Source organism: Cyclopterus lumpus, chromosome 24, assembly GCF_009769545.1.
Source record: "Cyclopterus lumpus isolate fCycLum1 chromosome 24, fCycLum1.pri, whole genome shotgun sequence".
NCBI classification, from domain to species: domain Eukaryota; kingdom Metazoa; phylum Chordata; class Actinopteri; order Perciformes; family Cyclopteridae; genus Cyclopterus; species Cyclopterus lumpus.
The window spans coordinates 18,336,164-18,361,092 of record NC_046989.1 but is presented as its reverse complement, the minus strand read 5'-3'; the positions used below and the strand labels follow the sequence as shown (position 1 = coordinate 18,361,092).

Genomic DNA, 24,929 nt, shown 5'->3' with positions numbered 1-24,929 from the left:
GCCTAGTTTAGCTCCTTCCTACCCAGCTCTGAGCCCCCACAGGGCCCTCCAATAGCCCACTTGTCCTTCAGTGAGATGACACACAGAATGAAGTCACTCCTTTGGCCTTGGCACTGGTGTTTTGGTTTGAGGCACTGCGGTGACGTGCCAAGGTCTGTGTTCTCACAGCAGAGTGCCGTGCCCAGTGCTCTCTGAGAGGGACGAGGTCATCGTGTAGCACGCCACATCGCAGGGCAGGAAACAGTGATTGTTGTTGTCTGTCACACCGCTGGGCCTGTACGCGCTGAACAATCTGAACTACAGTATGTACCCATTTCACCGGCGAGCCACATTTGGACAGAGCAGGCTATGGTTGGAAACTGATGTCCTGAACAGATTTAATCTTCCAGCATGTAATTGGTGGTAGTTTTTAGGTTTGATTCTGGCTCGAGTTGCATTTGTTGATCCCGTTCTAAGTTGGTCAAATAATGTGATTTATTCAAACATATTTCTTACCAAACCTTTTTTTTGTTTTTATTGGTGCGAAACCTTAAGATGCCCTGAGATGAAGAGTGTCTCTGTTAGCGTCTAAAGAAAGTGTGAAAGTCTTACCGAATCTCCTATTAGGCTTATCATGCTGAGGTCAATTGAGCTGTGTCGCTTCATCAAACTGCAAAGGCCATGCATGTAATTAGGTACTGTGCACTTGAACAGGTTTTTATTCAGGCATTAGATTGTCTGCTTAGCTTAGCTACCATCCCTGGTCCCATTCTGGTGGCGTGTGGTCCGATACTAGTACCTGCATGCTTAAAGGTTTGAAAACTATACCTAAATGGATTAAATAAGGTCATTGAAACATTTCAGATCCAATAGGCAGATTCATTGCTGGAGTCCGATTCAATAAAACAACTGGGTAGTTGGCTTTTTGTAGCTGTCCATGTTAATCTGAACAGTCTCCTTCAACATATACTGTATGCTGGTTTGTTTTAAAAATAGAAGCTCACTAATGTTGTTGGAGAAATTATTTTGGAACTTAGAAACTATTTATTTAATATAGAGCAACAAAAGAAAGCCAGCAGCGTATGTCGATGGCGTGGGTTGCAGACGGAGTGAATAACAGAGCGATGAATGTGCTTTTGTGGTGAGCTAGTGTGACATTCTGATGGTCGGACACAAACGCCACACACTGTTGGAAAAGCTCCACGGTGGAGAAGATCGCAACACTCGATGGAGAAACGCAGCAAGCGTCCTGGGGAGGGAAGTTCAGCCCGCATATTACGCTCGTCTGTCCGCGATCAGGTAGGCAACGTGGAGATCCTCGGAGAGCAGCCGATGAGTGAGATGGCGAAGGCGCTTTGAGGAGATCTCTGGTAACCTCGTCTGCGGGGTTTGCGTTTGGAAAAAGAAAGTCTCTTCTCACCCTGGCTACTTCCCTTTCTCACAGCGCGTTCCTTTAAACCCTTCTATGTTTCGTCCTTCCCCACATCTCCACCTCTATCTCAGGCTTTCTGACTGCCAAAAGGTTTGTGACAGCAGGATGTGATCTCACACCTCCTCTGACATTTTCAACCACACAAAAAAAATTCTTTCCCCCTTTTTCCTTCTCCATGGTCTCGGAGGCCCTCACATAAATCTGACACACAGATGCGATCTTTCAACTTTTATCACAGTTTTTCTTGCTCCAGGTTCATACTGGGGCCTTTTTATATGCTGCCTGTAACTCCTCGTCCAAGTCTCCTAAAGTCCTCTCAACGTTTCTACTCTCTTTGATATTTGTTCGCATGTTTCACCTGCCTGAGGATGGAGTTACATGGGTTATAGAGGGCGAGACGGAATAGTTTAGGGGCTCTTCCAGCAGACACATCGTACATTTATATTCACTATCACATAACACACTTTAGTGGCTCTGAAACATCTTGTTGAATAAGGGAATAGGCAATCAGTTTAATTATTTAAAGGACCAGTGTGCCGGATTAAGGGATGACACGAGAATAAATACTTTGGTACCTAGTTGATGTACCAAACTTCTGAAAAAGTCTACTACAGAACCACAGGTACCAGGTTCTAGAATAACAGCGTCTATAATCCGAGAGTACCGTCTTTAGGCTGAATCTTGACAAACCAACCACAGATTTGATGGTTATACAACTAATTCCTAAAATTACATTCCGTGACTCAACAACAGTCGTATTCAACTTTTAGTATTTTCTCCTCCGCCATTGTTCCCTGTTGAAGGTGAGAATATTTGGTTGTCCCAAGTAGAGACACCTCGGTAAAATGGGCAGAGCAAGTAACATCCGGGCATTTGGAACGTGCTTGGCTGGATGCAGCCTTTAGAATTGGAACAGTAGTTGGGCAGTCCACGAGAACACTAGTCCACGAGTCCTCGAGAACACAAGTCCTCGAGAACACTAGTCCACGAGAACACTAGTGCACGAGAACACTAGTCCACAAGAACACGAGTCCTCGAGAACACTAGTTCACAAGAACACTAGTCCACGAGAACACTAGTCCACGAGAACACTAGTCCACGAGAACACAAGTTCACAAGAAAACTAGTCCGCGAGAACACTAGTCCGCGAGAACACTAGACCTCGAGAACACTACTCCGCGAGAACACTAGTCCGCGAGAACACAAGTCCATGATAAAACTAGTCCACGAGAACACTAGTCCACAAGAACACTAGTCCGCGAGAACACTAATCCACGAGAACACAAGTCCACGAGAACACAAGTCCACAAGAACACTAGTTCACAAGAACACTAGTCCGCGAGAACACAGTCCGCGAGAACACAAGTCCACAAGAACACAAGTCCACAAGAACACAAGTCCACGAGAACACTAGTCCACAAGAACACTAGTCCGCGAGAACACTAATCCACGAGAACACTAGTCCACGAGAACACTAGTCCACGAGAACACTAGTCCACGAGAACACTAGTCCACAAGAACACTAGTCCTCGAGAACACTAGTCCACGAGAACACTAGTCCACGAGAACACAAGTCCACGAGAACACTAGTCCACAAGAACACAAGTCCACGAGAACACAGATTGAGAAACCGTTCTGGGCTACTGTAGTAAGTGGAAGACAACCAGCTCCCTGAAAGGCTCATTTTAAACTAATTAAAACAATACTTAGTTTTGAGTGATTACAAAGCAATGAAAACATATTATTGAATATTATATTCCATTACTGCCAATTGAAGAAGTCTTTACGCACTGGTCCGTTATCAAGCAGAAATGACTCTCTGGTTCCTGCTCCTCAATTGTTACTCAGGTTTTAGTCATTGGTCAGACAAAACAAGCAATTTAGAGTTTTATAGACAATTATTCAATGCTTTGGAAAGAATAACGGATTAGTCGGTAATAAAGGGATTGTTAGTTATCATAATAACATTAATCACCTCTGACCAAAATTCTGAGTGCTAGCTAACCTTTGTAGTTACATAATGTACTGTTGGTATGTTTCCGTCCCTCAGAAGAAGTGATGCCCATGCATCCTTGCATACGCTGCCGTCAACAAGAGTCCGGCACCAAGTCTGCTCCCTTACCAGAGGATGGGCTGCAATGTGTTTGAGTATGGGGGGGGGGGCTTTGTGTGTGTTTGTGCAGTTCCTAAAAGGCTGTCCCTGTCCTTATGAGCAAACGCTAACTTTGGTCCCCTCTTCCGTTACTTCACACACAAACATCTGTCCACCAAATTCCTCGTGCACAACCCTTTTGTGTGTGTCGTCTGTCCCTCCTCTCCCACGTCCATCCATCACGTTATCCTCCCTGTCCTTGTGACTTTCCCCTCTTGACGTTCTGCATAACTTCCCCGTCACGCACACACACTCACACACACACACACACACACACACACACACACACACACACACACACACACACTTGCCCTCTGAAGGACAACAGACAGAAGAGTTGTGATTGAACTGTTTCTCTTTCCTGAGAAGGAAGTTGCTCAGGCAAAAGAAAAGGGAGAGGTGAAGAGCAGGGGGAAGATGCACCAGGGTGATCTCTCAAAAGGCCGGTCCAAAGCCCCCAATGCCATGTGAAACCCTCAGGAAGAACAGTCGTAATTAGAAGAAAGAGTCTTGTTTTGTGCCTCTGCTTTTAATCTTTAAACGTGGTCATGTTCCTTCGCCAAATAATTGCAGTTGGCCAGTACTGAAGAAAAATATATAAATAATGCTGATTCTCAAGGCAAATTTTACAATCAAAGACGGTGATTAGCATTTCAGAACAAAAATGTCCTCCACATAAACAACAAAAGGAATTTTCCAGTGAAGACTATTAAGTGCTGGTAGCATGGCGCTAGGAATTCATGGGGCCACATGACTTCTCATTTGCCATTTTTAACTGACATTTCCAGGCGAATATTGGATGGATTTCCATGACATTTGGCACTCACATTGAAGATGCATTTTGCGTTGGAATGGCGAGCCTATTAGCATGCTGACGTTAGCATTTAGCTAGTCCTTTTAAATTGTTCATGTTCAATTTATCCTGTGATCACTCGAAAATAAAAAGACGCCTGAGTTACATCAGTTTGTCACCTGCACAACAGTTTGTCTCTTTGGTGAGCTGTAATCACAATATGTAATATAAGAGAGGGCAGCAGCACATTTACATATTTTCGTGATCCTCGCCTCTGGGTATTGCACCTGCCGAACATTGTGAATCAAACATGTGGCTGTGATGTCATTCGCACCTCGAAGCTGCCAGTCAACACCTTGGAGAAGACTGGTGCAGCTCTACCAATCCATATAGCTGGAGCCAACGACTCTCACTCTTGTGCCTTTCATTTTCTTGTGTGTGTGTGCGTGTGCGTGTGTGTGTGCGTGTGCGTGTGTGCGTGTGCGTGCGTGCGTGCGTGTGTGTGCGCGCGCACACTCGTTCTGCGCTCTGGATCCGATTGGGAAATAGTTTCGGTGTTCATAAATTCATGAAAATCTGCTTTTTATCTACTGTATTAAAATCAGACTTGATTTTGCAAGGCCAGTTCTGAGATAGAGTCGACCATTTGGGACTCATCTATGACATCCACACCGTCCATCCTTTTTACTCTATCTTCTTTTATTTATTAATCCCACAGTGGGTAAATTATTCTCTGTATTTAACCCATCCTGAGTTATTAAGGAGCAGTGGGCTGCAGTGAAGCCCGGGGAGCAACTGGGGGTTCAGTGTCTTGCTCAAGGACACTTCAACATAAACTATGGGGAGAGCGGGGATGGAACCGGCTACCTGCCCACCACTCTGCCCATGAGCTACAGCCCTTTCATTAACAACCATCTAGCGTTACAATCGCAGCACAAGCTTGTTCTCTCCTTTCTACATTAGTCCAGTCTACACCAACAGGTCAATAAGTACACAGTTCATTCCAAAGATGTACTATCAAAACATACAATTACATTATTCTTTTACGGAGCAGTTTATACTCTAACAGGAGGGTTAAATACAAGTGGGTGATGCAACACGGCTAATATGTTCAGGAAGCTTCCTCCTTTGAGGACTTTTTTATTCTGTTAGGACGACTTGCTATCTGCTGGGGAGCAGATTTACTTTACCCCAGTGAGATTGCAGAGCTACCGTTTGAAATTCGTGGATTTTTGCTGCAAAACGTTTCCTTATTAAACGCTGACGTGACTGAGCCTTTACAGTTGGCATTGCTTTTGGTGCTGCTCCTGGAGCTGATTCTGTTTCATTTCATGGGCATGCAGCATTGTGTTGGAACATAAATTCACATGGTGATTTTGGCATCTGCCAAAACTCGGCTATACATTGACAATAGACCCCAAACCAACCGCAGGCCTTCCCAATGTTGAGGGTTAAAGATGAGCTGACTGCAGCTCCACAGTCGGCTGTACATGAACACCATGCAGCATGCACCATGCAGCATATACACACACAACACCAAGCTAGATAGATAGATAGATAGATAGATAAGTACTTTATTGATCCCCTAAGGGAAATTCAGGATCCAAGTAGCTCCAAACATCACACAAACATAATATACACATACACACTATTAAACTATTTAAAAAGATTGACCAAAAAAATTAAAACACACATTACTAGGAGTCCAGGCTGGGGGTGGAGGAGGAGGGAGGGAGGGAGGGGGGGCGTTGTGCAGAGGGCCAACATAGCCAGTAGGCAGTGAAAAAGTGTCAGTGTAAACAGTAAGTAAGTAAGTTGGGGGCTGTGCAAAAGGCTAACATAGCCAGTAAACATTGTTCCTAGTGAACTGTCTGTCAACTGATGTCTAGTGAGGTACCTTTGATTGACAGATTGTATTTATTGTACAGTTGTATGGCTCTGGGGATGAATGATTTACACAGTCTATCAGTTCTGCATGGCAGCAGTCTCCAGCTGATCAGACTCTTCTGTCGGGTGATGGTACCGTAGAGTGGATGATGGTGGATGATGGTGAGCAGTTTGGTGAGGGTCCTTTTGTCGGCGACTGAAGTGATGCACTCCAGTTCAGCACCAACCGCAGAGCCAGCTTTCTTCACCAGCCTATCCAGTCGCCCTGCATCCTTCTTCTTAGTGCTTCCTCCCCAGCACACCACTGCGTAGAAGAGGACGCTGGCGACGACAGACTGGTAAAACATCTCGAGGAGTTTGCTGCAGACGTTGAATGACCGCAGCCTCCTCAGAAAGTACAGCCGGCTCTGCCCTTTCTTGTAGATTGCCGTGTTGGCAGACCAGTTTATTGTCCAGAATTACCCCAAGGTACTTGTATGTGCCTACCACCTCTACATTGACCACCTCAATGGAGACTGGTAGCATAGTGGGTTTAATCCACCACCATTTCCTTGGTCTTAGCAGTGTTGAGTTGTAAGTGAGCACCATTGAACAAAGTCCTCCACCAAGCTGCAGATGCGCCCATGGTGGCTGCTTGGCTTGGAAACATTGCAAAGAAAAGAACCAACAAACTAAAACATGTGTGAGACATATGTTCCTCTGAATATGATGCATCAGATTTACAGAAGACAGCAGAGCGACAGAAATGGAATGGGGCCCGGGACTTCTACAACACCCTGTTGACGCAGGTTCCGCGGGTGGTTATCCACAGACAGTTTTCTGATGCTATGTTTATGTCATAATGGCAATCAATTATAGAACATTCCATTTTATTAAAACACATTTTGTAGAGAAGGGTTGTTAAGAAGCGCAATACTGTCCTACAAATATTTCAAAATAAAAGTATTGTTAGCAAATGAAGGGATTCAGTCCAAAGAAAAAGAATGCGTGGCTTTTAAAAAAAAAAACATAATCCAAAAGTGTTGAGTTAACAATACTGTAGATATTGACCTTTTTCATGTCTCTTAACCTGTCTTACGGATATAGACATTGGAAAGTAGTAATGTTGCTAGTACGATGTCAATATACTGTCAAAGGATTATTTCCACATTTGATATCCTACTTCTCTTGATTTATTCCCTCAGTAAACATTGTAAACATGAGTTTATGGTCTCAATCTCTAGTTTCAAGTCTTCTTCAATACAGCGTGATGTCCATTTAGTAAATGATGGTCATTTAGAGTCAAACAGATTACAAAGCAGGGTACGCTTTAGGGCGGCGCCTACCGTGATTGACAAGTCTCTACCACAGTGGTGTCCGGTCTGGGGGAGTGTGTTTTTCCGTCTTACAACTTGAGCCCTTTCGAAAGTGTGTTTTTAGTTCATGAAAGTTAATTGTAATATTTTGGTCACCTGAAAAAGTCCTATTCAACGTTGGGTTGTCACTTTAAAGAAACAAAACAAGATGAACCGCGGTCCACAAACCGATCACAGTCACAGTGACTACGTCCACTTCTTGCGTACAGTCTACGATATCTACTCGAACCGAACTGCTCCGAGTTAAACGCAAGAGGTTGCGAGACGCACGTACTTTGCTCACGTGGGCGCCGTGGCCTCCGGTGGGACGCCTCCCGTTCCTACGTTTGAATGCAGGCTATCCCACACAGCCCCCTTGGGTCCTCGTCGGGTGCACGTCAGGGGGCTCGACGCTAATCGGGTGGGAGATGTCCGTCCTCACCGCCGAGGTGTCGAAGGGGATAAGGTTTCCCTGGTTTCCGCATCCCAGACCTACAGAAGCCAGGGAGCAATGTGAGCAGTGCTGCCTCTCAGTCTCTTATTCATTCAGCCAATTATAGTCGCACCTTTTTTCTTTTTCCCTTTGTTCATTTAGTCATCCACATGCACTCCTTTTAATGCCCCCTTTTAAGTCTCCCTCTCGTTCTCGTTAGCCCGACATTATCACGCGCAGGGTTAGCCGCGGCGCTCTTAGGGCTTCTCGGATTACCTGCCGCCTTCCTGCAGAATATACGTCGGAGCACATTACGATCCAGCATCCGAGCACTCGGCTATTAGATCACCGTTAATGTGCTTTAAATTACACAACGAGTTGGATCATGTTTAAAACGTACAGGACAAAAGCCTTTCTTTTTTCTTCCCTTCCCTGTTTTTGCCTTTTTTTTCTTTAGTTTTTTTCTTTTTCTGCAGCTGTTCAAGGTCTCTTGGGTGGAGAGAGAAAACAGCATTTGCTGTTTTTGGTTTTAAGTCTGGTAGTTGTTCTACCTCCGGCGTTTTGGAACCGGCCGAGGGAGAACTGATTCAAACACAAGTTTGAAGACACATTAAACACTATTTTTGACATGCCAAGCTAAAGCTTGAAATGGTTCAGAACCCCCCCAACCCCCCTGTCACTTTGATGAGTTGTGTGCTATCATCCCAGGGGCTGTTGGGCCTTCACCAGGGCCTCCGTTCTTCCTGGTACAGCGCTAGCCTTTGATGTGGTTCCTCCCTTTAGCTCCATGCAGGCAGAACCCAAACTCTACAGGGTACTTTGACGCCACATGTCGACTCAATGTTGATCTTAGTGGAGGTGAGAAGCTGGACAGCGGCGCTGGCGCTGAAATACCTTTCGTCCTCTTATTTCCTGGGGGGGCGGCTTCTTGAGCTGAAATCATTGAGGCAGCTCCCTCACTGCGGCAGCAGCGTGTTATGAAGTGCGTTTGGGTCAGTACCCACGCGGATTCTCAGACAATGGTCGTGACACAAGAATCAGAACACCAGCCGCAATAGATTAATTTATTTGCAGAGGAAAAGGAAAGCCCAGTGCGGCCCAATGAACTCTACACAACCTATTAGTACCAGGTTATTATTATTATTAGAGGCAACTACAAACGCACTAAATTGCTGAGGCTTCCACTGGCCCCCCGGGGCCCAGCTGTGAGAGAGCGCCTCACTACTGCAGATGATTACAGCTTGCTATATGAACTATGTCCTAATCCTGGTGGACAGCTGAAATTAAAGCCAGGTACGGCCCTCTGCCTTCCCAGCATTCCCTGTGATAACACCCCCCCATGCTGAGACAAATCAGTTGTTTTGTGAGGAAATCATCTTCAGAAGAGTCTCCAGTAGACACGAGGCATTTCTTTATTACAAATCAGGGGACCACAAAGATGAGACGGCACATTCACTTTGAACGTGATTTCTGTATTTGTGTGCAGCTCAAGCTTTCAACTTGTCTTTAATAAAATAATGCATTGAATGGTTTCCCGGCATCGCATGTGCCATGTAGACTGCTACATAAATGACATCTTTCATAATCCTTGAATCAAAGGAAGTCCCTCCGTTTGTGAAGGCAAGAAGACATAACATGAAGACACACTTATATGTCCACATTTGTCCCGTGAGTGCCCTGTTCTTCAGTTGGTACCTCTGTGTGTGAACACACAGAAACATGTTAATCAATGACTAACCATGTCGTATTCATGAAATGTTCATGAAATGTCACACGTTTGACCTGAACTCTTTCACCTGGATGAGGGAAGAAAATGAGTCTGAAGTCGAGGATGTGTTTTGGTGCCTCGGGTGTGGAGGTGAAAGTAGTTATTAAACTAAACCTAGAAGAGCAGCCAACACGTGAGCAGTCATCTGTAATTTAAAGTACACTGATGTGTTGAGAGTGGGCGTGGCCTTATTAAGGAATTACCGGTTGGATTTCAGATAATTAAAGGCTGTTATTCAAGTCGGGTGGTTGAAAGCCAACTTTGGTCATTTCATTTCTACGATGTATTCTAACTCAACTCTTAACTGTTGATAACGGTCTCGTGCGACTAGCAGCAGAATCCCATCCAGGACACTGAGGTGTTGAGCCAAGAGAGCTTTGATGAAAGTAACTTATTAAAATAATAGAATAACTACGTGTGAACTCCGTTTGTTTAGCATGTAAGCTATGCTCTTAGCATATCTGTATGGGAGACGTTTGTGGAATGAATATGTTTGTAAGCGACGTTGGTTGAAAGGGATGTCAACCTGTGCATTACACCCTGTGCTCTACGCGATGTGCGTTGTGTTTTTCTTTCTTCTCGCGCACAGCTTTCTAAGTTCTTTTAAAACGTCTCGTGGGAACGCGCGTGAGCGGTGCGTCGCTTGGCGCGTGCCACCGGCAGTGAGCGGGTTAAAGGCGGACAGTGAGACCGTCCTATCGGCGCTCTCCAGCCCAGTCCCAGCCCCCTCCTCCCCCCGGAGAGAGAGCAGAGAGCGGGGGCTCGTGTGTGTCATTCGGGACACACTGCCGTGAGAACCAGCCCGCTCTCCCCGACACGCGGCTCCGTTTTACGGGACATTTTGACTAAACCCCGGAGGGATTCTTCGATTTTTCTTGGCTGCAACGAAGCGCCGCGTGCTGCGGATCCCACCGGCGACGACTAGCGCACAGCCCCGGGAGACACGAGCACACGGTAGGATAGCACGAGCACGGTGTGACTGCTGCCCTGGTTGTGAAAAAAACACCAACACTTGGGTTTCTTTTACAAGTGGAAGTCGGCGAGCTGCGTGCGTGTGCGTGTGTCCACGCGTGCCCGTCGCTGAGCGTCCCCGTGTCCGTCCGAGTGCAGCGGGACGCGGCTCGTGTTACTGGTAACCGCTCCAACCAGCAACTGGTAGGATCTAGGACAAGCTTGCTTTTTAAGAACAAAATGTATGTTTTTCTTAAAAGATGGAAAGCATACGCCTGTCTCCGGTTACAATAAACCATTTTAAAAAGCACAATGCTCCACTATAACGACATAGTTTCCATGATGTACACAATCGTTAGGATTTATGTCCGCCATTAAAAAAAGAAGAAATAAAGAGTAGCCCAATGAACGGAGTGCCCCAGCTGAGGTCTTGTGTTGCTTGTTCTTCACAGTGATGTCAACATTGGCTGGGGGAGGTATTTGCTTTATCCTGGCTGAGGTAAAGTTTCTGCATTTACTGAGATTACCAGTGAGTAAATTCAAGATCATATACCTTGCAGCGTCTCACACTTACACATATTCTATTTATTCTAATAATAGAAGGAATCAATTCCTCTAATTCTTAACTAATTTAGTTGTCATGCTGATTGTTGGGACACCTGGGTTGGTGGAATGATGAAAAACCCAACATGGCTGTGTTCACCTAATTCACTGAGACTCCTGGCTGTAGCCTTGAGCCTTTAACAGCCCAGTTGTGGGGTGGGGGTCAAACATGTCCACATCGCTCCTAACCACCAGAAACGTGTCAAAGAGTGTCTCCTCAAGCCACTTCTAGCATGCCAGTACCTAGCAGGGACAACTCTGCCTGTTGTTGATGTTTATTATTATTATTATTATTAGAAGCAATGTGGTTATTAAGTGTCTCTCGACAGATTCCTGGTAATTACTGCCTATTAGTTTCAATGAAAGGGATGCAGGATGGCTGTCGCCCCCCAGGGTCTCACACCCCATAATCAAATACTTCACATGAAAGATGGCGATAAGAAGCGCCTCATCATCACCCGCGTGGATCCAAAACCGCTCGCTGGTGGATCCATTGACGCTGGTCGGCTTTTGGTGGTTATTTAAAGGGTGCACAGTGGTTCTTCTCAGTGAGGACTGGTGTGGTGGGGGAGGCCCAGTGCAGCTACCCTACTGACACAAGTAAATCCCTTAAAGCTGCTGGTTTTGTGGTGAAAACGAGGGGGGAAATGACACTTCATCGCATGTGGAAGTCTAGACGGAGTGTGTGTGACCTGTCTGGTTAACTGTGAGCGATTGTTTGGGGATTCATGGTCGCTTCTTTTTAATTTAAAGTTCAAAGCCAAAAGGAAACCAAGGACCCCTTTTATATACCCGTTATATTGTGGAGTTGAACTTTGACACCAGGACTGAGGCAGGCGACCTTTGCACTCGGTAGCTTGACCGACATACTGGCGGAACGTGTGCAGGAGAGGGGTCCTTTTGGAAATGTGGATGTGCCTTCTCAGATTTATTTTTAATTGCATGTTGCCTTTACGAATTGAATAACTTTACAGATTTATTGGATGTTTAAATTTGAATGTGGTGTCATAATGCCAATACATGTTTTTGTGTCTATATGGCACACTGATTACCAAGAAACTTGGCACTTGATATAAAAAATGGTTGTCGTGGTTGTTAAATGTTTTTCTGACGGTTAAAATCTTTAAAGTACAGCAATCCGGATTAGACGGATCGGAGGACGAGGGAAAGAACCTAGGAGGAAATCCCAATTCTACGACCTGCTCCTTTCCCCCTTAAGTCCCCGTGAGCATTACCTCCTTCTCTTCTGTTAACTGTGTATCACTACCAGCTGCTCTTTGGCAACCCTAATGTGCATTAATTAAGTCATTCTGGCGTCTCTTGGCCTGAGAACGCCAGCTAAATTCCCCGTTAGGCAGATGGAACGACGGTAGCATTTCTTTGGTTGTGAGGCAGTTTTTATTTTGAAGCCAGACACAAACCCTGCTTGTGTCCACAGTCTGCCCTAGATGTCTCACCTGCCTGTCAACGTTCGCATTTGCACACACACACACACACACACACACACACACACACACACACACACACACACACACACACACACACACAGAGCCGAGGCCAAATTCCTTTAGACTCGAGTAGCCAACTTAGTTGCACATTTTTGTAGCTCTGAACTATATTCTCTCTACTCCTTTCCCCGTCTTGAGCTCCATGAAGCCTGCGTGTTTCCACCCAGGCTCTTTAAGTCCTGACAGGCTCCTGACAGCTGTGGGAGCCATACTAATGACTTCATCTGCGTTTCCCTCAGCGCTCTGCTATTCTGAGCTCTTTTCGGGGGCTCTGAAGTTTATTCTTCCCCATCTCCCCCCGTCCTCCCAGCCACCGACTCACGTTTCATGTTGAGGTGTCGCAGGGCGCATTGGTCACATGCATACAGACTTTTCGCTTGCCGTCGGATCCAGCTAACGTGATGTATCGCTTGCTGCTCAGATGCAAGCATTGTGTGGGCGAAATATTTCCCTGTGGTCATGGTTTGGATGAAATGAAAAACGGTTTCCTAAAAGCGTAAAGTGAATAGCTATGATGAAACTCAAGGTGTGTACTTTAGGTTTTCATACAGGTCAGGGTCTTCTTTTTTTATTTTTTATGTAATCATTCATTTTCTTGCAGTTTTACAAATATGTGCCCTTGAGTGGGCATTGTGATGGTACAAAGGAATCCTATTTCACCAGATATGGTTGCATAATAAGGTCTGCAGCATCTGAAACACTCTCCACGTCACCAGCCTCCAGTCGAGGGTCCATCTCTTGATGAGTCTGCACAGCGGAGATAGAAATGCAATAAGTCATGTTTTCATGTTCACAATGTCTGACGCCCGTTGTTTCAGCGGTGAGCAACAAGTTATTTGTGTTTGCGGCTGATCAGAAAGCAAAATTTCCAACTGTGAAATTGTAATCAGTCAAAAATGTGAGCCAACACAAACCGCTGTTACGGGTCTGCCTTTTCTATACGGTGTGCTTCAAGATGCAGAAAACCGCTGCGCCTCTGCTCCGTGGTTTTCAGTGCCGAGGCACGCTGCATGGCAGCCAGTGACGTTAGGGCAGGCACTTCGCCGTGGGTAGATTATATAATATTTTTTATATATTTCTTGACTTTTAGATTTAGTTTTAACACGGACACAGAAACATGTTCAGTTGACGTAACAGAGACTGCCTTCACTTCTCTATCTCTATCAAATAAAGAAAGCCTTGTAGTACCATGTCCGGTTTCTTTCCACTGTGGTGCTGTCGGTGGGCTCTGTTCCAAGCCCACCTCGACCCTGCATTACCTGTGACAAACAACTCAACCACTTTTGAAGTTTTCAAGCATATCATGGCACAAAGCCGGAGAGACGCACACATCTTTCTTTTCAATTTTCTTTTTTTCTTTGCTCTTACTTTTGCACATCCCGGTCTCCTGTGAGTGTTTGGTAACTGAAGCCGAAAGCACACATGGGGGCTGAAACTGTAGCATAACGTGAACCTCCTGTTATTGCTCACTCTGTTGGAACCATTTCTGCAGCCCCCGCCCCCCTAATGCAGGGGTGCCTCACGCTCTGTAATCCATACAAACATTCAGGATTCACGCTCGGTAAATCATATTGATCTGAAACGGCCCCTATTTGATGGCACTTTGTGAGACAGAAAACAAGTTTGGTTTGTCAAACGTTTCAGTGGTAAATCATAAAAATCTAAAATAAACTCCTCCCTGTCTAACTCGAGTGGGCAGGCGTCTGTCTGGTTCATCTTTTCTTTTGCGGACGGAATCCGCATGGGTTTTCATTGCTTGACCTCTAACATCATTGGTTACACAGTCGGGTAAATTCCAGTGAAGTGGGTAAAGAATGTGGATTAAAAGCCGATGAGGCGCATTTCATCTGCTTTAGCGGCTGCTGGAAGTCCCTGTTGATCTCAGTGGGTCGGTGATTATTCTGCACTGTTGAGAACAATGTCAATGTGGACCCGCTCATTGAATATCAAACGCTTGTTCATAGGTCGACAAATCCTAGTTGAAAATGCCACTTTGAGCATCTAGAATGCAATTAGTGTGTTTCCTCAGTTTGCAAAACAAGTGAATACATTTCCTGTCATTTCCCTCTGAATGGAGACGGCTCAGGACGTGTGGTCTGGCCTTTCTGTGAGATCATCCAGTCTAAAAGGAAAGAGATCTCTGATTTGTATCACTTGGATGCCCGATAAACAGATCGTGCATGCATCTCATCATCTGTTATCTTTTTGTGTTTGACGTTTTGCAATAATGTGTTTTAAGGAATATTGCAGCAGTTTGGTGTGAGACAGTTAAATGAGATCAGTATTGCGTCCGATGAACATGAAGGTGGATTTCAAGACAGTTTGCTTTAGCTCAGCAAGAATTAAACAAACAATTAGACATGTACTGAACCTTAGGACTGAGCCAGGCTAACTGCCTCTAGTCTTTATGCCTTGATAGCTTGACATTGAGAGGACAGACAGGACAAGAAGAAGAATTATTCCATTCATGCCTCAGGAAGGGAAACGGCAACTTTTTCTCTCCCTTTTTTATTTTACACACAAACGCAAGACCTTGGGCCTCCCTGTATTTATTTATTTATTTATTGTTTCTGACCAATCGCATTGATTTCGGATGAATCTTTACCCTGATGTTTCCTGCTGTAAAACAGAGCTCTCTTCCTGTTTCCTTCTCCTCCCCAGAGGAGTGACGGTGTCCTTGGGAGCAGACCATGGCCCTGAGCGATGCCTGTGGCCACCCTCTGGCCCTCAGCAACGGAGGGCACCATCCTCTCGCCGCCAACGGAAACACCCCCTTGAACGCCAGCACACCAGTCAGCGACGGCGAGGACCCCCTTGCCGCAGCAGACGGGGACGAGGCATCTAAAGTTCAGCAGAGGTCGCACGTCGTCCAGAGGGCGAACAGGCCGAGCCACAACGGCAACGTGGTCAAACAGAACGGCTCCCTGAGGAACCTCCCCATGTCCGGCCCTGCCGCCGCCTCCTCCCCCCCGGCTCTCACAGACTCCCAAAGGCCGGCCAAACGCCACCTTTCTACCAGCCTCTCCCCGTCCTCCACCTCCCCTTCCGTCCAACCCCCGCCGCTCTGCTGCCAGCACTGTCACTTCCAGTCCAACCCCTGCTGCCCTTGCGGACAGCAGGAGTGCCCGCTCTTTCAGAATGTGGTTCCGGGGCCCGGTTCCCCCCCCGGCTCCGCCCCCCACCCTGGGGCTGCTGCATCCTGCCCGTGCTGCCTCTCTGCCTGCACGTACTCTCACCCCCAACCTCCTCACCCGTCCTCCCCGCTCTGTCTCCAACACCACCATCACCAGCGCTGGCAGGAGCACCTCCAGAACCAGACGACTGGAATCAGGTACGGGGGAGGGGCTTTGTCGTGCTTTTGTAATGGATCAACCTCGGTTTATTTCATAGCTTCACTCATTATTTTACTAAACATCAAGTGATGTTCTGCATTCTGGTATTTCCCTGATCTGAGCTATCCTTAGTGTGTGTTGGCCTTTTCATTGTGCGATCAAATGTTTAATGAGATCGGATAACAATTGTATGTAGTTCATGTTCAAAAGAGCGTGGGGGGCGGAGGGTGTGATCGAGACCTACGTTCAGTTCTGATATACTCGGACCAGTTCCAGAGAGCATATTTGCCCACACCGGGCTCGACTGTTAGCTTGTACACGTGTTGATGATTGTGTGATCATCGGCCCCAACAGAGGGCCTCTCATAGCCACGCAGGCCCCCTCCACCTCATCACTGCCTGCCTGTGCCCCTATGCTTAATAACATGCCACATCCATGTTTAGGGATGGTGTCGGTCCTGGAATGCAGCGGGAGCTGGTTCCGGCGGTTCTGATACATGCGGGCAATATTTCAGAGAAATGCGGGCCAGTTGTTTTTACAGGCCTGTCACGGTTTGTCGGCAGTAATGGGTAACATGGGTAACACCCGCCGCCGTGTTGGGAGAATGGCGGCGGATGGAAGTCACCGATGGGCCTTTTGCCTTTGAGGCTTTCGTGGGTTGTCGTGGCACAAAGCCATTTAATTGAAACTCGCCTCGTGATTTCATTCACCGGACATTTGTTCACACCTGGTTGGAGCAAAGACTAAAATCTTTGCTTCAACCAGGTGTGAACAAATGTCCGGTCCATGAGGAACTCATGAGGAACTGATTTAGACTGTGGAGGTCAAAGGTCACGAGACCTGTTGTGATGACAAGGATAGGAGGTTGAAGTGAGGACATTTTAGAACATGGATGCAAACAGCCACGTGACTCGTGGGCGGAGCCAATATTGTGCTTCTATGTTAGTTTTCCCTCCTGGCTGTTGGGATGCAAACAGCCAGAGCAAAGTTTGATGCACAACACCAGAGAGGAAATGACCTGCATGCCAGCGCACTCCCGGCGACCATGCTGTGTCCAGTCAGAAGCAGAATGTTAGCATTGAACCTTCTTTTCATTGCTTTCTTTTTTCCTCCTGCAATCCATATTCAGTGAGTTTCTTTCTTCCTCTCTCCCTTTTACACCAATACCACAGGCCTTTCCACCACATTTGAAACTGTAGCCATTTAATGCCTTGCATAATCATTTGCATAATCCTATATTTACCGTCTCCACAGAAGTCATTATTTACTCATATCGGCTCCTCCTTTTTCTTTTTACGGCATGGCTCGTTGGGAGGGAATCTGATTTGCATGAGACTTTTTTTTATATCTTCTTTGCTGCCCGACGTGGAATTTTCCTGGCTGAAATGAAGTGGGATCTCCCCTCATGATTGTCATGAGGAGGAGGGAGCCGTGGGTGGCGCTGAAAGCTGAGGGAACTTGGCGTGCACAAATGAAATGAAGTGGGTGGGCAGAGAGAAGGACCCGCAACAGGATTGTGTTGCAGGCGTTTGGATGCACTCACCAGCACCCGCGGTTATTTCGGCTCTCCGTTTACTTTCACATTTTTCTCTCACTTTAAGTCCCTCTCTCTTCCTCACATCCCTCCCCCTCCACTCCATCAGAATGGGGAGCAGATGTGGCGCGGGACGTTTGTGTCTCCGATGTTGAAACCGCTCTTTATTTACCAAACAGGTCCCTCTTGTTCAGCGATGACAGGTTTGAATTACACACACACACACACACACACACACACACACGTGCCTCAGATGGTGAGATTAGACGTAAGGAAACTATATAGCTGTCTCACTAAAACTCACTCAGTTTTGCCCTGAACCCAGACGTTACAAGAAAAACCTTCAGACCTCGGCTCCCTCTTTATTTTGGCCTCTGTGCCTGCTTCAGTTTGCCGGTAGTCACGTAAAAAAAACAAGATATACAGATCCCTAATACCCTCCATAATTTGAGGGTATGGAGTCAGACAAGATGGTGTCAGGTATCGGTTTTATCTGCCTCGGAGCCGCGATTTGCCAGATTAGCCGAGGGATTACATCTGTGATCACAGAGAGCGCACACGAGCACACACACACACACACACACACACACACCGATAAGTGGTAACTCTAGCTCCTAGGGGAAACCTTTTTATACGTCTGTTTCACAACAGGGGCTTTTTTTATGCCCCTGTTCTCGGCTTCACCAAGCATTAATCCATTTACCAAGATTAGCCCGTGCTTTGTTTCCTAGTGTTTCTCTCCTTTCCGGAGCCTTTCCGGTCTTACAACGCGTACCAAGTAAAGCCAATATTCTTGGATACGGCGAGGCACATCTGGGCAGTTTATTTTCTGCACAGTGGCTGAAAAAGTAAAAAAGAAGCGGCCTTTCTGTTCCTTTTTCTCTCTGGGTCTGTTAAAAGCATTGTGATCACGTCTCCGCTCTAAGATTATTTCTCGGAGCCGTTTTATGTGTATTATTTAGGATCGGACGGAAACGGGGTGTCCTTAGGATGTCAGCTTTGTTCCGGGTCTGCTCGGTGTGTGCCAGCAGGTTTAAAAAGGCTCCAGATGAAAGTCTTTAAGCCACAGCGTTGTACCAAAAGAATGGGCGTTGTACCAAGGAATGCTTGTTCCATTTGACTGTCTTTTTTTTATTTACATTTTTTACCTCGCTGTCATGGTAGAGAGGTGAATTATAGAGCCTGATTTAAAAAAAAAACACAGAAATTACTAGTATTATATTATCATGTTAGAAAGACTTCAGTCACACAGCGTTACTATTTGTATTCATTCATCCTGCATTAATGCAGCGACACTTTATGATTTATGAGTTAAGTGTTATTTTGTCCTTTAGGATTCGGGTGATGCACTTAAATACTATTTTGTTTTACTTATCGTGTGTATCATTAGGATTGTATCGTTACTAGTACGGTTACCATTTTTTTTATTATATTGTGAGAAAAAAAGAATAATGACAAAGAATAAACATTGCTTTATTCTTATATGTAAACACATTTTCTCAAGCAGCAATACAAAATCGTTATAGTACATAAAGCTTAACAATTAATTTCTGATTTGTGTGCGTGTCAACTGTTGACTATTAACTCTGGACCATTTTAAGAGTTTTAAGTACATTTTGTGATTCAGAATTACTTTAGCCAGTATAAACGTGACATGAAATTTGTATATCGTCCTGTAGCTATCCACAAATGAAAGAGATTTGTTTGTTGCTTTTGGAAGACAAGCAGTCCACTCCAAGTGCACACTTGGATCGTACGAGGGCTTCAAGGCTCCGAGTGCACACTTGGATCGTACGAGGGCTTCAAGGCTCCGAGTACACACTTGTGAGGTAGATGCAGCCCAGAAGGAGACCTCTGTAAGCACAACACAGACCAAGTGTAGCTTTAAGTAACCTGCTTCTACCTGCACACCGATGACACTGCACACACATCCACCAAACACTTCACTGACACTCAATCATCCGGGGGTCACGTTTAGTATTTAACCTCCCCCTCCCCTGCTCACTCTCTCGTGGTGCTAAATGTTTCTTCCCTCTACACCGATGCCTCACTTGCAACAGCTCCTGTTGTTTATGGCAACCACGAGTTTGGTTTAGATTCACGCCTTGTCAGATAACAAGAATTCCTGTTTCGCTCCCTCCGACGCCGTCCCAGGGAAAGGTCAGCTTTGATGACCTTGAGCGTGTTTGAATCGCGTTGTATTTGTAGGCGCCAGGTGGTTTGGTTGCTATGAAGCTGTGTGAAAACATGACAACTCCAAACAGTGGAGCAACGTTTTATCAGCTGAATGGGTCCGAGCTAATTATAATTTATCTTTTTGGGATGGACCATGCATGCCTGCAAAGTGTTACCTGTCTGACCTTCAGCAGCCTTTATTGTAATTTCTGCTCTTTTTTTAAATGTTCTGTTTTTTGTTGGCCCTTAATTGTTTCTTTTAGTTTGACCTCAGTTCTCTTGTCTCCCTCCATCTCTCGCTCTCTTGTCAGACAGCTGGGTGTCAGCTTGACACGGCTTTGCACATTAGAAAGAATAACACGCGTGTTTAAACCTATACGTATTTATACTGTAGACATATAAACTCAGTCAGTAGTTTACAATAATCCTTTTGGAAGTGTCATGTTTTTAGTGCAAAGGGAGCTACATGGTTGTATAGAAGTCTATGCTTCATGTGTTAAAGCTGCATTCTCTCTACTGACCACCAGGGGGCGACTCCTCTGGTTGTATAGAAGTCTATGCTTCATGTGTTAAAGCTGCATTCTCTCTACTGTCGACCAGGGGGCGACTCCTCTGGTTGTATAGAAGGCTATGCTTCATGTGTTAAAGCTGCATTCTCTCTCCTGACCACCAGGGGCCGACCCCTCTGGTTGTATAGAAGTCTATGCTTCATGTGTTAAAGCTGCATTCTCTCTCCTGACCACCAGGGGGCGACCCCTCTGGTTGTATAGAAGTCTATATAAATTACTCTACAGACCATAAAACAGGGGATGCTTTAGGGTCTATTTGACTGAGCGGGGTTTCTGTGATTTATCGGAGCCATATAAGGCATCTCAACGTCACTCCTCTACATATGGTCACTTCCGTTCATTGGTTGCAAGAAAACAAGATGGCGACAGCAGTGCACAAACCAACAGATGACTACGTCCACTTCTTACATATAGTCTAAGGTTACACCTCACTCAAGCTTGGAATAGAGACGGAGCACAAGGCGTCACGCTCTGAAAACCAAGCGCTAAACAATGCCCGTAGCTAGCTAAAAACGGCAGGTCTCAGCATGACAAAGCATTATTTTAGCGCCTTGCTTGTTAGCGAGACAATGTTAGCTGTGTGTTAGCACGCTACTGGAGTTAGCTCCGGCACATGCAAACATAATACTGCATAGCTTTGGTGGTGCCATGTGACCCTCCGGACCACTTTACCGTCACAGTTCATTTACAAGGAGACAAACTAGCAATCGGGTCTTTTTAACAGCCTGCAGGCTCTAGCTTTTCTTTTTTTATACACAGAAAACATTCAGTTAATAGCCCCAGTTACATGGTGTTAAACTCAACTGAGATGAGAAGATTGCATCTGGGGGGAAATGTTGTGTATATTTTGCGGCTCAGTGGCGCTTGTGTGAAGGCTGGGTGATGGATGGAGGAGATTTCCATCTAATCCGCTCTGCACCGTAGGAGCTGCAAGGTTAGCCACGTATTGGAGAAGCATAAGGTTGCTTTCCCTGAGTTTTGACAGGTGATTTTCACATGTCGTGCACTGGTTTATGATTTTAATGATGTCGTTGTTCTCCCTCTACTCCATAGTTTACATCCCGGCTTGTGTGCGCACTGAAGGACTTTTCGGCCTACATTTGGAGTGTCTGTGGTACTATGCAGATCTTTTTGAATTTTAAACAACGCAGCGTTTGCACCCATTTTTACAATTGTGGCAATTCCTGACTGCACCTTTTTTTTGGTACGTGGGCATCTCGTTGATACGTGCTCGTGGACATGCATGTGATACAAACTGTGGAGCTCCTAGTGATGAAAATCTCCCCACCAGCAGGGCCTTTTATCTTGAGGTGCGGTGGGATAGAGCGGCCAGCTGTTGGTCCTCTAACTACTAAACCAGGGGCAGGTGACCCTTTTGAGCCTGAGAGCTACCTGAGCTTTGATTGTGTCTGGTTGCCATGATACGGAATGCCCACGGAGGCAGACATGTCACCACACTGCAGAGTACTTGCTCTGCATGAAGGGAAGACTGAAGCTTGTACGGGAGGTTTGAGGAGCAGTGCTGCACCCTCTCAGTCGATTATCCACCAATAGGCCGGTTGTTCTTAGTCAACCTAGGATTTATTTTCTGGATTAGTCTTTCTTTTCTTTCTTTTTCATGCTGAACGTCTTATTTTCAAGAAACCTATGAGCACAACTCTGTTAAACACAAGCTTTAAAGTGGTGCTTTTGCCTTGTTCTTAGTTTGCAGATCCGTCGATTAAATCAACTAATCGATAGTTTACTGAACCCATTGAGTGTTTTTCCACTGAGAATATGTTTGGCCGAAGCTTGAAGGCCGGGTCAGGAAACATCTGGGCGAGTACCATGGTCTGTGTCACGGGCTGGAGCCCGGCTCAAGGAGTTTGTGGTATTTGTCCCGCCCCTCCCCCACTGATTCCTCAGTTTCTCTGCTTTCTTTCTTGAAACCATCTTCATTTCTCTCTGTACCCCTCCCCCAGGTTTTAATGTATAGTTCCTGAGTTTGACGCAAAGCCCATAAAGATAGCATCCCAGATCAAAGGCCCAACGCTGTCCCATGACGCGGCATCAAAGCCTGATGTGAGCAGGACGTTGTCATAACTTCTCATATTCTGGCTGAGCAGCTCGCTGGGCCTCAGCTGGGTGAAGAGATCTGGCTGCTGCTGGCCGGTTGAGATTAGCATAACATACTTTGAAAGGGATAAACTACTACATGTGTCCAGACTGTGGCGCAGTGTTTTGGGGGTTTTAGGGCTTTGTTGTCTTGGTTCTGTTCGGGGCGTACTCTGTAGAGCAGCTAAATAGATGTTTTACTGACTGCTTGCACTAAGTTTTAATAAGTGACAGTCAAACATTAAAATTGTTAGGCTGTATGCTCAAAATAAAAAAAACATGCTGCAGGAAGCTCCATAACACTGGTGTACACTGAAACAATAACTGAAAACCTGAGCTCATGTCTCACGACATTCATCCACAACAGGAGCTGACTATCTTGAGGCTTACAGATCAAATGAGCAGTGGCTATAACAAACAACCCGTAGTGGTGCGAACAAGCCTTTAGTCTCCAAATGAACGTCACCAGACTAAAATAACCAGCTCACATGCAGGTCCATTAGTGAGTGACCAGCAGTACAGGAGAGCCAGTGAAGCAGCGGTGTGGAAATATCCCCAGATGTTTTAGAGGGATTTATCTATTGGGTTATTTATCTACGGTATAAATATATACAGGATACACGAGACACATAATAATATAGTATGATACTCAGTAATTGCTCTTGTAGATCATAGTTTCAAGTTTCTTGCACCCAAAGATAAATAGCTTTACATTTGTTTTCTTTTCTCATTACATTTGCAGCAAATACTGTTGTAGTAGTCCATAAAATAACAAAAGTAAAAAAATAACCATGGCAATTTCCGAGATGACGTATTCAAATTGTTTGTTTTGTCAAACGACAGTCTGAAGCTCAAAGAAGGCGTGTTTAATACCAGAGAACAATCCAAAGGAGGTTACTGAGCAGGTATAGAATGAGGCCTGCTGTGAATTGGGTCACGGTGGTTTTTCATTTTTAAAAAGTGGTTCTCTAGAAATACAGTTTAGGAACACGGAGACTAAGAAACCAACAAATATTCACATAAAACTTTTATAAAAATTAATAATAATAATGTCCACACACTTTCTGTCACTTGATTATGTTAATGTTTTTCCCCAATTAAAACAAAGAGGGGGTTAATTATGGTCCTGCAGAACGCTTAAAAAGGTCCAAAGTGAAATATTGCTTTAAACGGTAAATTTATGTTCACCAAGAAGTAGATTGACTTATATTTAGTTAAGCTTTTATTTGGATTTCTGGAGTTCAATTTACAGTACATGCATGTATTTAATGAGTTTTATACAATGGGTTTTATTTCTTCACATTAATGTTTGTTTGAAACTAACAGAAACAAGCAGCAAACCTTTTTGAGATAAACAGCAAGTTTTCTCTTTTTCTGGGCACTTAAAAGACCAAAAGCCCTGTGTTGCAGAAGGGATTCGGATCGGCCACAAAATGCTCATGGTTCTTTCCTAGTCCATGCTTCACCCACCAAGTTTGATGAAAACCGGGCCAGTACTTACTCCCTAATCCTGCAGCAACAGACAGAAAAGGTAGTTATTATGGGATGTACGGTGTAGGCCTCGGCTCTTTTCCCTGGGGGACGTGGAAGAAGACACTTGGTTCTCCCGATGCGTCTTTTTTTGACCTGTTCCCCAACAGCATGCTCTATAACGTCTCTCATTGCCTAGACAGGCATCGCTCTCTTTTAATGCATGGTGAATTATTGGGTTGGCCATATGCTTGATTGTTCCCGGGACCAGCAAGAATCTTTTTGGAGGTTTCTGTACCAGCTGCTCCACACTCTTGCGTGTGCTTTGTTTCTGGGTTTGTGAGCTTGAAGACATAAAGACGAGGCGAGGAGCAGCCTTAATAAAGACGTCACGCAGACTGACAGCTTGTAACTATTGGCTACAGTGCTGAAGTCCCGTATGCCTGGAATGTGTGCGCAGTCCGTATTTCACCTCCAAGTATTCTGTGGAAAGCCATGCTCACCAACGTGAAAACACCTCCATTCCTTCTGCTTCTGAATATAGATATAAACATGGGCTATACACCGCTAGGTAGCAATAGAAGACAGGCAAGAACCAGCGGAACAAAAGAAACCAGCTGCCGTTTGTTTGTGTACCGTTAGTCAGGTTGCTACGGTGAGCTAACACTAGCACAAGGAAACAAACATGATTTGTTGTCTATTTACTTCATCGAAGAACACGTTTACTTTCTCAAATGAGCAGTCATGAAACTGCGTACTTCATTCTGTTGTATCAGCGGGGTCAAAGACAATACCACTCTGATTCCCATAGCGTTCTTCATATTTTAAGAGATGACGCAACAAATTCATCCCACTTTAAGCACAATAATATGAAAAAAATGGAAGCTTATGGTTTGTCCACATACTGACATGTAA

At 45.4% G+C, this 24,929-nt stretch overlaps 1 protein-coding gene across 4 annotated transcripts in view; it reads left to right on the top strand.

The window, feature by feature from the left end:
• disp1 (dispatched homolog 1 (Drosophila)) overlaps window positions 1–24,929 on the top strand; it is a 79,196-nt gene that overhangs the window by 40,808 nt on the left and 13,459 nt on the right. For 3 of the 4 annotated variants that reach the window (XM_034527377.1, XM_034527378.1, XM_034527379.1), the window contains one exon: window positions 15,502–16,171. In XM_034527377.1, the coding sequence (XP_034383268.1) occupies window positions 15,531–16,171 (641 nt within the window). In that variant the 5' untranslated portion in view covers window positions 15,502–15,530. Of the gene's footprint in view, window positions 1–10,527; window positions 10,733–15,501; window positions 16,172–24,929 lie in introns of those variants that run through there. The other variant, XM_034527380.1, reaches the window with a different exon arrangement.